The following is a 10,864-nucleotide window of genomic DNA, read 5'->3' as shown; positions in this document are numbered from 1 at the left end:
GTTAGTCGTACTATATATATATATATGTGTGTGTGTGGGGTGGGGGGGGGTTATTCTTTTTTTTTTCTTTTTTTCATTTTTATTCAGGGCGTCTTTCTTTGAGTTTCGCCCACTCCTTGTGCCGGGGTGTGGGTGATGAACGGGTTTCTATGCGTCAAACAAACGCGCTGTCTGTCTGCAGCACTTTTTTTGGTCTTTCCTTTGCTGTACATTTTCCACTGCAACATCGACGCAACGAAGAGGTTGTGAAGGAGTGCGTGCAGAAGAAGGGAGAAGCCTAACCAAGTTGCCGGTCACACAACAGGCACACGCCTGTTTGTGTGTATACGTGTGGGAGAGATAGTGTTCCCGCAGGCGCTAGGCGAAGGGACGAGACCCCCACCCCACCCACCCCAAAAAAAAAAAAAGACTATACGGCAATTAGCACCACATTCATGAAGGCAGAGAAGCTCAGTGGCCGGGCCCTCGGAGGCGCATTGCTTGAGCGCGTTAAACGCGAGGTGGCTCTTCTTCGTCACCCACCGAGCCTTGCGGTTGTCGTTGTTGGTAACCGGCATGACTCACTGCGGTACGTTGCGGTGAAGCAGCGAACAGCCGAGGCGTGCGGTATTCGCTTCCAACTTTTTAGGTTTCCCGAAACTGTCTCAGAGGGGCGGTTACACCAAGAACTCCGCCACATCAGTGGGGATGATGCATTTGACGGGGTTCTTCTGCAGCTGCCGCTTCCCTTACACGTTTGTGTGCGTCCTGCTCTCCTGTGTATTCACCCTGGCAAGGATGTGGACGGCCTTCACCCACTTAATGCAGGAAACCTTTTTCTGCATTCCAACCCTGTCTATGAGGAGGCCGTTCAAAAAAACTCCTTGACTGAGAAGGACGGGTCACTGGCAACACATCTTCTGAATGAAGGACGCTACTTCATTCCCTGTACGGCGCTGGCAGTACGTGCACTGCTTTTCTCGTATTTGGAAAGGAAGGCGGCGGCCGTGCTTGTGCCTTCTGCGAATCCTAGAGATTTGCACGTTGTGATCATCAACAAGAGCATGGTGGTTGGTGTCCCGACAGCTGCGTTGCTACAGAGGGAGAATAACTTCATGGTGACACTTTGCAGCCGTTCCAACGATCTTGAGGCGGTGAAGCAGGTGAGCCGGCATGCTGACGTTCTGGTGACTGCTATTGGTATACCGCGTGTGGTGACGGCGGACTTTGTGAAACCTGGAGCCATCGTGCTAGATGTGGCAATCAACGAGTACCCTTCTTTTGGAGGAAGGACGCCGTCTGGTCGTCGGCGCGTGTGCGGCGACGTGGACGTGGCGTCTGTGAGGGAAAAGGCGGCCGCATTTACTCCAGTACCAGGGGGTATTGGGCCCTTGACGGTTGCGTACCTGATGCGAAACACACTCAAGGCTGGCATCCTGGCTGAAAACGGCATAAACCTTTTCCCCCCCGATGCCTTCGCGCGGGAGGGTGCGACGTAAGCCATTTTTGTTGCTTCTTCTCCACAAGGATGCGGGGAGAGAGCAAAATCAGAACGCCTGCAATGGTGAAGGCGGCATCTTCACCTTTAGTCTCCTCTTTCCTTGGAAAGGGCTGCACGCGGCGATGGGGGCCGGTGACAGCAGGGGGAGCGTTAACGCGTGTGACATTAACACCGTCGTTGTAAAGGTGGCAATGGTGCAGGGTGACGGATGAGGTGGATGGGGACACCTTGTCGCACAACGAAAGGGACATTGTTGATTGTTTTATTATTATTATTATTTTCTGCCTTCTGTATTTATGTATGTGCTTTATTTTGTTTTTATCTTCTGCCTTGTTAATTCCGTGGGTTTCTAATGGTTTGTTGCGTTGCGTTGCGGTCTCTGGTGACTCCCCCGCCCATGTTTCTTTTCGTCGTCCTCTTTTTGTTGTGTTTATTTTCATGCGGTTGACATCAAATATGCATATATATATATTGGGCTTTGATGGCTTCTTTTCTTGTTGGCTGTTCAAGGCGTAGCAGAGGTGTGTGGTTCTTCGGTGTTCTTTTGCACGTATTTCCCTCCACCCCGTAGGCAAGGACGATAAATGGGCGTACCTGGCACTCTATCGACCGTTGTGCTCCCGTCAAACACCACCACCACCACCATCACCACCACCACCATCACTGATGCGGCGGAGTTTGTGAGCGCGCAATTGCTCACAGAAGGCAGTCGTGTTAAGAGTGACGTGGTGGCGCGGCCGCAATTGTTGACTCATCCTGCGCTGGGTTCTGAAACTGATTTTGTAGCGCATGTCCAGCCAGACCCAGTGTCGCAATTGGACAGGCAACAAGACCCTCATCCACTTCTGTCTAGCAAACTGCAACGTTATAGGCGGGTGCAAAAAACAAGAGAGCAAAAGGAGGAGCGATGGAGGGAGAGATGCCAAAATATTAACCATGATGAAAGCAGCGAAGACGCGTTGAATGACGCATCGCTTGGTCGCCTCTCGCCGAAAGTGAGAAGCAGGAGTGAGCACTCAAACACAGACTCTCAACAGGAGGCGACATCTGCGGTGCCCTCAAAGTACTGGCTGTTGGGGAGGGAAAATGTGGCACAAAATAATCTTGAGGTAAACTCAAGGGCTGCTGGTAGCAAAATGGTAGAAGATAGTATCGGAAGCCCACGTCGGCATCTTCGCGCCCCAAGTTTTACACAAATGGAGCGGATGGACGAGGGAGCCGTAATTGCGATTGATATGCTGCGCGAGTGGGGTGAGAAGGGAAAGGATGAACTATTTCCTCGTCACCCGCGCCTAGAAGCATGCACTACGGGGAAACTTCCCACGTCGCTGTCCGCGGCCCTCACTGGACTTTCGGTTGCCACCTCCATCGGCGAGGGACACCCAAAAGTCGTCACAGCGCTGGATCTACCGCCCAATTCTCCCTTGCATGGGAGGAACTATGGAAACAAGGCTCAAGTCTTGGAGTGCCATGCGTCATTAAATGAAACAGGGCCGCCTCTGGATCTCAGAGGCATGGGGCCTAGACATGACCCACTTCAAGTGGGTAACGTGCCGGTGTCTCTCCCACGGCACGGAAGTCAGCACTCACTTGAAGCCATATCCGTCGCCAAAATGGCTGAATTATTGGAGGATGAGGATATCTTGAGCCGAGGATTCCGCGGACGCAGTCATCAGACGATGGACGAACTGGCGAAGGTGTGCCCTCGACGTAAAGGAGAGAGGATGGATAGGCGTGCGGTGCGTATGAGCGGTGCCGTCCCGGAATGTCGTTTGCTTGGTGCGGAAGATGTCTTTGAAGTGTTGCGGAATGAACCTGGAGGTGAAGGTGGTGACGGGGCGCTGTTGTCCACGTCAAAATTTTACAGCGGCCTCAGCAGGTCGGCTATAAACCGTGTTGTAGCGCTGGAGGACCGGTCCATGCGACGGCGCGCAGGAGATGTTGACTCTAAGGAGCTGATGGTCACCACTGGAGATATGTATGCCTCCACTGTAGGAAGCGAGGAGCAAACGCATGTGATGTCTCGTGCGCCTCAACTTCCAGTAGGCATCCAGCAGTACCATTCTGCGGAGGATGAGCTTTGTAGCGTGATGGAATTGTGTAAAATGGCGGCGACGTGCACGGAAAGTGTGGAATTTTCGACGCCATCTTCATTGACGGAAGTCATCACGTGAAAAATAAAATAAAAAAAGGAAAGGCTTTTTTGTCGTTGTTTTTGCAACGCCTTAAAACGAGAAGCGTGATTCAGGAAAAAGGAGTCTCTGGATAGATGGAGCAATCAGCAATAATAACCATAATTAAAGTACCCATAATGAGAGGTAATTGTGTGGAACGATCAATACAGCTATGTAAATATATTGGGGAGGGGGAGGAGTCCTTTTGCTTTAGAGGTGCGCAGAGAAAAGGCGCGGTGGCTTTCACCATTGGTGGTACTTATCCTGCCGCATTGGAGAATGCGGCGGAAGCAACAACCAGGAAGGCAACGACCCACTGGACAAATGCGGGGAGAGGGCGAAGTTGTGAAACAAAAGGCACTGGTATTTTTTTCTTTTTTCTTTTGTCTTGTGTACGTATATATATATATATATACTCACGGAATGAGTATTGCGGTCCTTTCCCCTTTTTTACGCGCTGTGCTCTCCTTTCACACACAGCCGCTGTGGGCGCCTACCTCACCCTTTTCCGTTTATGTCCTTAGCGGCAGCTCAGCTGGCTGAAGGCGAGGCGCTGTAGTGCGACACCTCCCCCGTGTCGTCTACTTCAATGCCGTGTACGTTCATTGCGCTGTGTCCCCCGCATCTCTTTTTTTTTTGTTGGGGTGGCTGCGGGCAATCAAAGTATTTTTTTTCCTCATCTTTCTCTTTTTGCTACGCTCTCTCCTCCCTCACGGTGCCTCCCCGGCGCTGCATGGTCTGCCACGCCGCTCCCTCCACGAAGGATAGCCACTGCACCGCGCAGTGACGTCTGTGGGGCAGCCTGAGAGCAAACAAGCAACAATAATTTTGGGGAGAAAAGAGGGGCAAAACTCAAGCGCAAAGAGGAACCCATAAAACAACTTTAGAGAGGAGGGAACGGGTGCGATTGTGAAGAAAACCTGTAGACCCAAAACGAAAAACAAGGAAAAAACGAGAAAAAAGGAGGAAGCAGGCGTGAAAAATAGGGAAGGCCATACGCTGGTACGCGGTTGTGCAATATACACATTTAAACGCAAACAAACAGCATGCCACAAAATCAAAACGATGAGGTGCAGGCACTCACAGCGCTCATGCCTTGGTTGAAGCGGGAGGAGGCCTTGGAACTGTTAAAAAACTACGGTGGGAGTGCAGAGAGTGTCATGCGTCTTCTCGAAGAGACGGCCAACGACCATTGGGAGTCGCAGGCGTCATCGTCGTCACATGAGGGACAGCGAGCAGGGGCAAGCGACGCAACTGGCAAGAAGAAGGCCGAAAAACATTTTGTTGGTGGTGGTCCGTCATCTGGACAGGTGGTGCTTGGCGGTGATGGTGAGGTAGAGAGCGTCATCGAGTCGCTTTTTAAAAAGGTTCGTCAGCAGCCGGGTGAGGAGGACACTGAGAAGCCTCAGTTTTTCTTTGGCCGTGGACGACGCCTTGGACACACAACCTCAGAAAGCCCATTCATTGAGTCTACACTGCAGCAACGACGGGACATTGTGGTCACGGTTTATCGTGACTGCTATCGCGTTGACGATGGACCGCGAATACAGAAGGCAGGCCCCGAGGGTATAGCCTTTTTTAAGGCGCTCGAAGCAGGCGTGGTACCTGGAAGCATTGCGGCAATTTACCCTAATACAAATATCTCTGTGCGATTGGTTGACTGTACTAAACGTGACGCTCCGTTGTCATTTTTGCCCTTTGGCGGCGAGGGTCACAGACTCGATGCCACAGCGTCAACAGCCGCGGCAGTCTCACCCTCCGTGACGCAACCCATAGGGGGTGCCAGCCCTGTTGCGATGAGCGACAGTTTTGAGCTTCACGAAGACGATGAAACGACAAAGCTGGCAATTGTGAATTTTCTGGGGGAACGCAAGGAATTTAGGGTGAACCCTAAGCGCCACACCATCAGCGACGTTTTCTTTTTGGCGGCGCGGCACGCCCAGCCGGGCGCGGCGTCTTTTCAGCTTGTTGCCCGTGAAGTTCCCCCGCGCCCCTTGACGGATGGCTCTCTGACTATTGACGCCGCTAAACTGCGGAATGCCACGGTAATGATGCGCCGCTGCTGAAGTAACCTTGCCAGATGGTATCAATCACCATTATTACCACAACCATTCATCATCTTGAACACCCTGCTTTGCTTGCCGTCATTTCACACACCCATGTTTGTTATATGTTTGTGTGTGCGCCTGCGCAGGTATGTCAATGGGTGGGGTGTGGCTATTGTTTGTTTCTTTTTTTTTGCCGGTTTGATTTCACTTTTGTGATTGCTTTTTCGTATCTGCGTATTTTTTAATTTTTATTTTTACTCTCCGGTGTGCGCTACCGTTACTACGAGGCGCTTTGCTTCTTGCAACACCCGAGTTCTGTGTCTTTCATTCTCTCTTGTTGCCCCCACGTATCCTCCCTGCCTTTGTGGGTCGATGCATGGAGGGGGGTGGGGGGGGGGGGGGGGGATGCAGGCAGCGCAGCGCAGCAGCGTGACGAAACCGACATTAAAAATTCCAAAAGAAAACACAACAAAGCAACCGAGCGGAAAATCCACAACAACGACGGCGCATCTTTGTCTAGGGAAAAAGACCGATGCTACGCTGCTCATGTGCCTTGGCGAATGCTATGGGACTGCTTACCGTGCCAAGCGACATCCATGACTGGACTCCATTACGGCAGTACCTGGAAAATCACACCGTAGGGGCATGCACGGACAGCACGGTAATGAATGCCTCCATTATCCCAACACGACACTTACAGCGAAGTCTTTTTCGTCTCCCGATTCCAAAGCTGCAGAGTACATGTTCTCACTACCTGAACGCTGTCAAACCTTTGGTCTCACCAAGGCAGTTTGAAGCTACCTCCAAAATTGTAAAGGACTTTGAGTCTGGCGAGGGGCGTGTTTTGCAGGAGGAGTTGGTGCGTACCGACAAGGCAAACAAGCACACCTCCTACATCTCGGCGGACTTGTTTTATTTGTCTCTCTCAGACAGACGACCATTACCGATAAACACAAACCCATGTCTGCTGACAAAACGCGACCAAGACAAGCCGGATATGCTCACCCGTGCAACCTTCTGGATTACGAGCAGTGTGGACTTTTACCGTATGTACCTTGAAAATACTCTGAAACCTGATATATTCAGTGCTGCTCCAAAAACGCATTACAGCAGGAAGGAATGGTTTGAGCGCACGGTGTCTCTTTCGTCAAAGTCCATTGCTGCAAAGGTGTGCGTGTTCGGCTCTAATTTTCAAGCCTTTCCGCTGGATATGTCGCAGTACGCTAATTTGATGAGTTCGACGCGTCTGCCGGGAACACTTATGGATGAAGTTAGATCCTTCAGCTATATGCCGCATATCATTGTGCAGTTTCGTGGTCATCAGTATGTTGTCAACGTTGCCGACAACGAATGTAAGCCGCTTCCAGAGGAGCAGATCTACGCGAGACTGAAGGCCATCACGGACCTGAACCCAAGGCCACCAAAGGTGGACATTGGGATCTTTACGTCCGCCGACCGAACAACGTGGCATGCTGTGCGTACAGAAATGTTGCGCGCCACCGAGAATCAAAAAAACTTTGAACTGCTTGATTCGGCTATTTTTGTATTGAACCTTGACGATGACGTGGAGGTAGACTTTTTGAATTGCCGTGGCGCTGTCGACGCCACGCGTGTGTTGCTTGTAAGGAACACGAACCGATGGTGGGACAAAAGCTTCTCGGTCATTGTAACAAAAGACGGTTTTCTTGCCATTAACTTTGAGCCCAGTTGGGGGGACGGTTTTGCTGTGCTACGGTACACACAGGACGTTTTAAACCATTCCATCATGCGCAGCAGCAGAGGGATGCGTCGCGATGCCTCTCCTACTGAGGGTGTGAAGCAGCTACACTGGCGCCTAACACCTAGGCTGGAGCAGGAGGCAGCCAAAGCAAGGTCACGCCTTGACGCGGATATTCGCCGAATGGATTTGGACTTATGCATGTTAAAGGGAGTCGGGTTATCAGACCCCATCTTTCGCAAGAGGTCCGTAAAAAGTGATTCGTTTTTGCAGATGGTGATGCAGCTGGCTTGGTGGCGATTGTACAAGAGTACAGTTAGCACGTATGAGAGTGCCAGTACCGCAGCGTATCGTCACGGCCGTACGGAATGCATCCGCTCTGCAACGATGGAGAGTCAAGCCTTCACAATGTTGATGGATGCCCCACACGCTACTGCCAGCGAGAAGGTTGAGGCGATGTTGAAGGCCATGAAAAAGCACGTCGAGCTCTCCAAGCTTGCCAAAATGGGTGAAGGCGTGGATCGTCATTTGTTTGCTTTAAAAATGGTAGCACAACGCCGAAATCGGAACCGTGTCCCTGATTTATTTTCAAATCCCTCATACGCAACACTTTGTAGTAACATGATGATCACCTCTACATTTTGCTCAGACGCCCTTGTTGGTGGTGGTTTTGGACCTGTAAGTCTTGGCTATGGTATAGGCTACGCAGCGGAAAAAGAGACGCTGTCTTTTAATGTGTCCTGCTGGAAAGAAAAGGGTCCACGTTACGCCGCCGATGAGTTTACGCACGCGCTGTGCGCCGCCGCCTTGGATATGTACAAACTCCTGTGTTCATCTAAATTGGGGTGAATGTCACTTGCCCCCGGCACAAAAGGAAGATGAAACGATGGGTCTGGAGCGGAATGAAGGATGCAGGGGGCTTGGCATTTTTTTTTTCTTTGTTTCTGGCTTAGTGCGTAGGTTTTGGAGTGTACCGCATCAGTTGCGCTTTTCTTGTCGTTTTAAACAAAAATTAATTTATATTTGTGAGATGTTTTTGGTTGTTGTTCTGTTTTTTTTTTTTTTTTTTTTTTTTTTGTTTTGGGACGTTTAGAAGACGGGAGGGGGGCCGCATTGTGGCAGCATTGAATCTCGCCGGTGTGAGGCTACGCCCTCAGATTTACCGGCTGCCCGGGTTTACGAGGCGCCGTCGTAGTTTTGATTGGGTGCACACGAGGCAGGACTTTGCATTTCACCTTTTCCTACGCCGATATGTTTTGCAGTTGTTTATTTGTATTGGGTGAGTTGGTGGCTTATTCTACAAATGACTGTTTTTTATCTTGTTTTTGTGTAGTTGAACTGTTGCTTGTGTTGCTGGGCATTTGCTTATTTTCCTCTTGTTTTGTTTGTTCTCCCTCCCGCACGGGAGGTTCATCGTGATACTTGACGCACAGGCGAGGGTGCTCTTTTACTCTCTCATTTCGCACACCGTTGCAGTCGCATAGAATCCTTTGACGCCTGCCATGGCCCCAAAAAGGAAGTCCGCTGCTGCAGCAGCTGCAAAGGAGGCAGAGGCTGAGGAATGCACCACGGAGGAGATCACAACCACCACACCGCCCATGTCCCCCTCATGTGAGGCATCACGCTCTGGCGGCAACGCGGCAGAGTTGTACGCAACGCTTCAAGCTGCCGTTGCAGAAGACCATACAAAGGTAAATGATTTTGTGCGGGAATTGCTCCAGGCGCTTAACGATGCGGAAAGCCAGGAGGCGTCGTTGTTGGTCCGTGTGCGTACCCTAGAGTTTATTAGCCACTACGGGCAGTATTTGCGTGACGGCAATGCCCTCAAAAAGGTTGTCACTTCTCTTGTCAAAATCCTAAGTGGCCCGGAGGATACGCCACAACTTCTCATGGCAGCCGTGCAGGGGCTCTCTTCGCTAGGGCCCGTCTCAGTGCTGGATAAGAAGTGGGAATATTTGTCCCGCGAGGGGGCAGACGTGCTGATGCAGGTCATGTTGGACGAAGAAGGATTTGCGGAGGGTGTGCGTCAAGCTGCCTCAAAGGCGTTGGACTCCCTAATTCAGACAGCCTTCCGCCCTGTTGTGACGAAGTTGCTGCACTGGATAAGCGACAATCGCGAGACAGAGGACGAGGAGCAACTGAAGAAGGAGCGACGCATGGCCATGACGCGGCTAAGGAGGCTGGCACACGCATCGACCCTGCGGTCGCAGTGGACGGAGGAGGTGCAGGAGCATGTTCTGAGCCTTATTGTTCGTGTGCTCTCAACAGTCACTGTGCAGGAATTTGTTCAACTCACGAGCATCGCTGCTGCATTGCCTATGGTACGAGCAGAGGCGGGCGTGCCTCTTCTCAAGGCCTTTTTGGCACAAAACACACTTAACACAGACCGTGCGTTGGAGTCACTGAGTATTATTGGACAATGTGTTGGTGCCACACCCTACGACCTCGTGCCTGTCCTCGAGGATGCAGGGTTGCTCACGACACCTGTTGAGGTTAATACCACACGAGGCATATGGCACGCTGAGGTGTTGTTACTGGGTGCTCGGCTTGCCACGCCCGACAACATCGACAAGGTCTACAACGCGGCCCTGAGACAGCTGGACCACGTCATGCAGGATGGTGCTGCGCTGCCGGAGAATATGACAATCCTCGAGGTGCTTCTCTTTGCCGTGATGGCGGTAGGACAGAAAAAACCGGTGGAAATGCTGAAACATTTGAACGATGATGCGTTTGCCGCAAAGTGCAAGGGCTTGACAGAACTCGTCAGTCGGATGGAACCGCTTTTGGTATATGCAGTCAAGAAACGTATGCAGAGGTCGGTGGCGGGACAAAAGGAGGCTGAGGTGCTTGGCTGCTGTCACAACGTGCGAACCATACTAAGTGCCTTCTCCAGCAAACACATGCCGATGGGCACCTTCACAGAGAGTTGGTTGCACAAGAACAAGTTGCCAGCTCTCAAGCGCAGACGTGAAACGGAGGCAACAGTAAAAACCACATCAGCTACGGCTGGGGCCAGCGCCGGACAGTTGGGTGTGCTGCCGCCTCTCCCTGGTACAGATGAACACGCAAGGAAAAGGCCCCGTGGCCAAGGCCACGGATATAACAAGGACGGTGCCAGAAACAGGGGCGTCAAGAATGCCAATGGCCGGTTTCAACAGCCACGTCGTGGCGGATTTTAATAACATTGGTGAGATTTTTTTTGTTTTTAATCGACCGAAGTGGCAAAAAGAAGTATGAGAATTTACCAAGGAAAATATTTTAAAAAAAGAACAAAAAAAAAGGAGTTGAAGCGGGAGGAAACTCGCTACTGACGCTAATAGACGGCGTAGCACAACTACAAAAAGCTTTGAAGGGGCAGGCACGCTTATTTAGGGTGCTGGGCCCTGGTGTGGTATTCAATTCCCTATTTTGTGTCGATGATTTGATGTGAGCGTAGAATAGGAGG

General features: G+C 51.3%; 5 protein-coding genes and 1 pseudogene across 5 annotated transcripts, besides 6 other annotated features; all 6 read left to right on the top strand.

Annotated features, from left to right (window-relative positions):
• Positions 1-50: 50 nt before the first annotated feature.
• Positions 51-84: a sequence feature (A-rich).
• Positions 85-135: 51 nt separating this feature from the next.
• TraAM80_02749 (hypothetical protein) lies at positions 136-341 on the top strand (annotated as a pseudogene).
• A 93-nt stretch (positions 342-434) lies between these two features.
• On the top strand, positions 435-1,478 carry TraAM80_02748 (methylenetetrahydrofolate dehydrogenase-like protein; the record flags this gene model as incomplete). Its single annotated transcript, XM_029379740.1, has 1 exon — positions 435-1,478. The coding sequence occupies one exon, from the start codon at positions 435-437 to the stop codon at positions 1,476-1,478; it is 1,044 nt and encodes a 347-aa protein (XP_029240402.1).
• Positions 1,479-1,729: 251 nt separating this feature from the next.
• Positions 1,730-1,759: a microsatellite.
• Positions 1,760-2,064: 305 nt separating this feature from the next.
• On the top strand, positions 2,065-3,654 carry TraAM80_02747 (uncharacterized protein; the record flags this gene model as incomplete). Its single annotated transcript, XM_029379739.1, has 1 exon — positions 2,065-3,654. The coding sequence occupies one exon, from the start codon at positions 2,065-2,067 to the stop codon at positions 3,652-3,654; it is 1,590 nt and encodes a 529-aa protein (XP_029240401.1).
• A 397-nt stretch (positions 3,655-4,051) lies between these two features.
• Positions 4,052-4,069: a microsatellite.
• A 631-nt stretch (positions 4,070-4,700) lies between these two features.
• On the top strand, positions 4,701-5,720 carry TraAM80_02746 (UBX domain-containing protein 1; the record flags this gene model as incomplete). The annotated part of the gene is made up of 1 exon (XM_029379738.1): positions 4,701-5,720. One exon carries the CDS (start codon positions 4,701-4,703, stop codon positions 5,718-5,720), a length of 1,020 nt encoding a protein of 339 aa, XP_029240400.1.
• Positions 5,721-6,080: 360 nt separating this feature from the next.
• Positions 6,081-6,107: a microsatellite.
• A 127-nt stretch (positions 6,108-6,234) lies between these two features.
• On the top strand, positions 6,235-8,268 carry TraAM80_02745 (putative carnitine O-palmitoyltransferase II; the record flags this gene model as incomplete). The annotated part of the gene is made up of 1 exon (XM_029379737.1): positions 6,235-8,268. One exon carries the CDS (start codon positions 6,235-6,237, stop codon positions 8,266-8,268), a length of 2,034 nt encoding a protein of 677 aa, XP_029240399.1.
• A 184-nt stretch (positions 8,269-8,452) lies between these two features.
• Positions 8,453-8,501: a sequence feature (A-rich).
• A 420-nt stretch (positions 8,502-8,921) lies between these two features.
• TraAM80_02744 (uncharacterized protein) lies at positions 8,922-10,598 on the top strand (the record flags this gene model as incomplete). Its single annotated transcript, XM_029379736.1, has 1 exon — positions 8,922-10,598. The coding sequence occupies one exon, from the start codon at positions 8,922-8,924 to the stop codon at positions 10,596-10,598; it is 1,677 nt and encodes a 558-aa protein (XP_029240398.1).
• A 260-nt stretch (positions 10,599-10,858) lies between these two features.
• Positions 10,859-10,864: part of a microsatellite that runs on past the window's edge.

Source organism: Trypanosoma rangeli (assembly GCF_003719475.1).
Source record: "Trypanosoma rangeli strain AM80 chromosome Unknown Tra_15.4_contig_00065, whole genome shotgun sequence".
Lineage (NCBI taxonomy): Eukaryota > Euglenozoa > Kinetoplastea > Trypanosomatida > Trypanosomatidae > Trypanosoma > Trypanosoma rangeli.
Note: the sequence above shows the minus strand (reverse complement) of the source record. Positions and strands in the feature narration are given on the sequence as shown.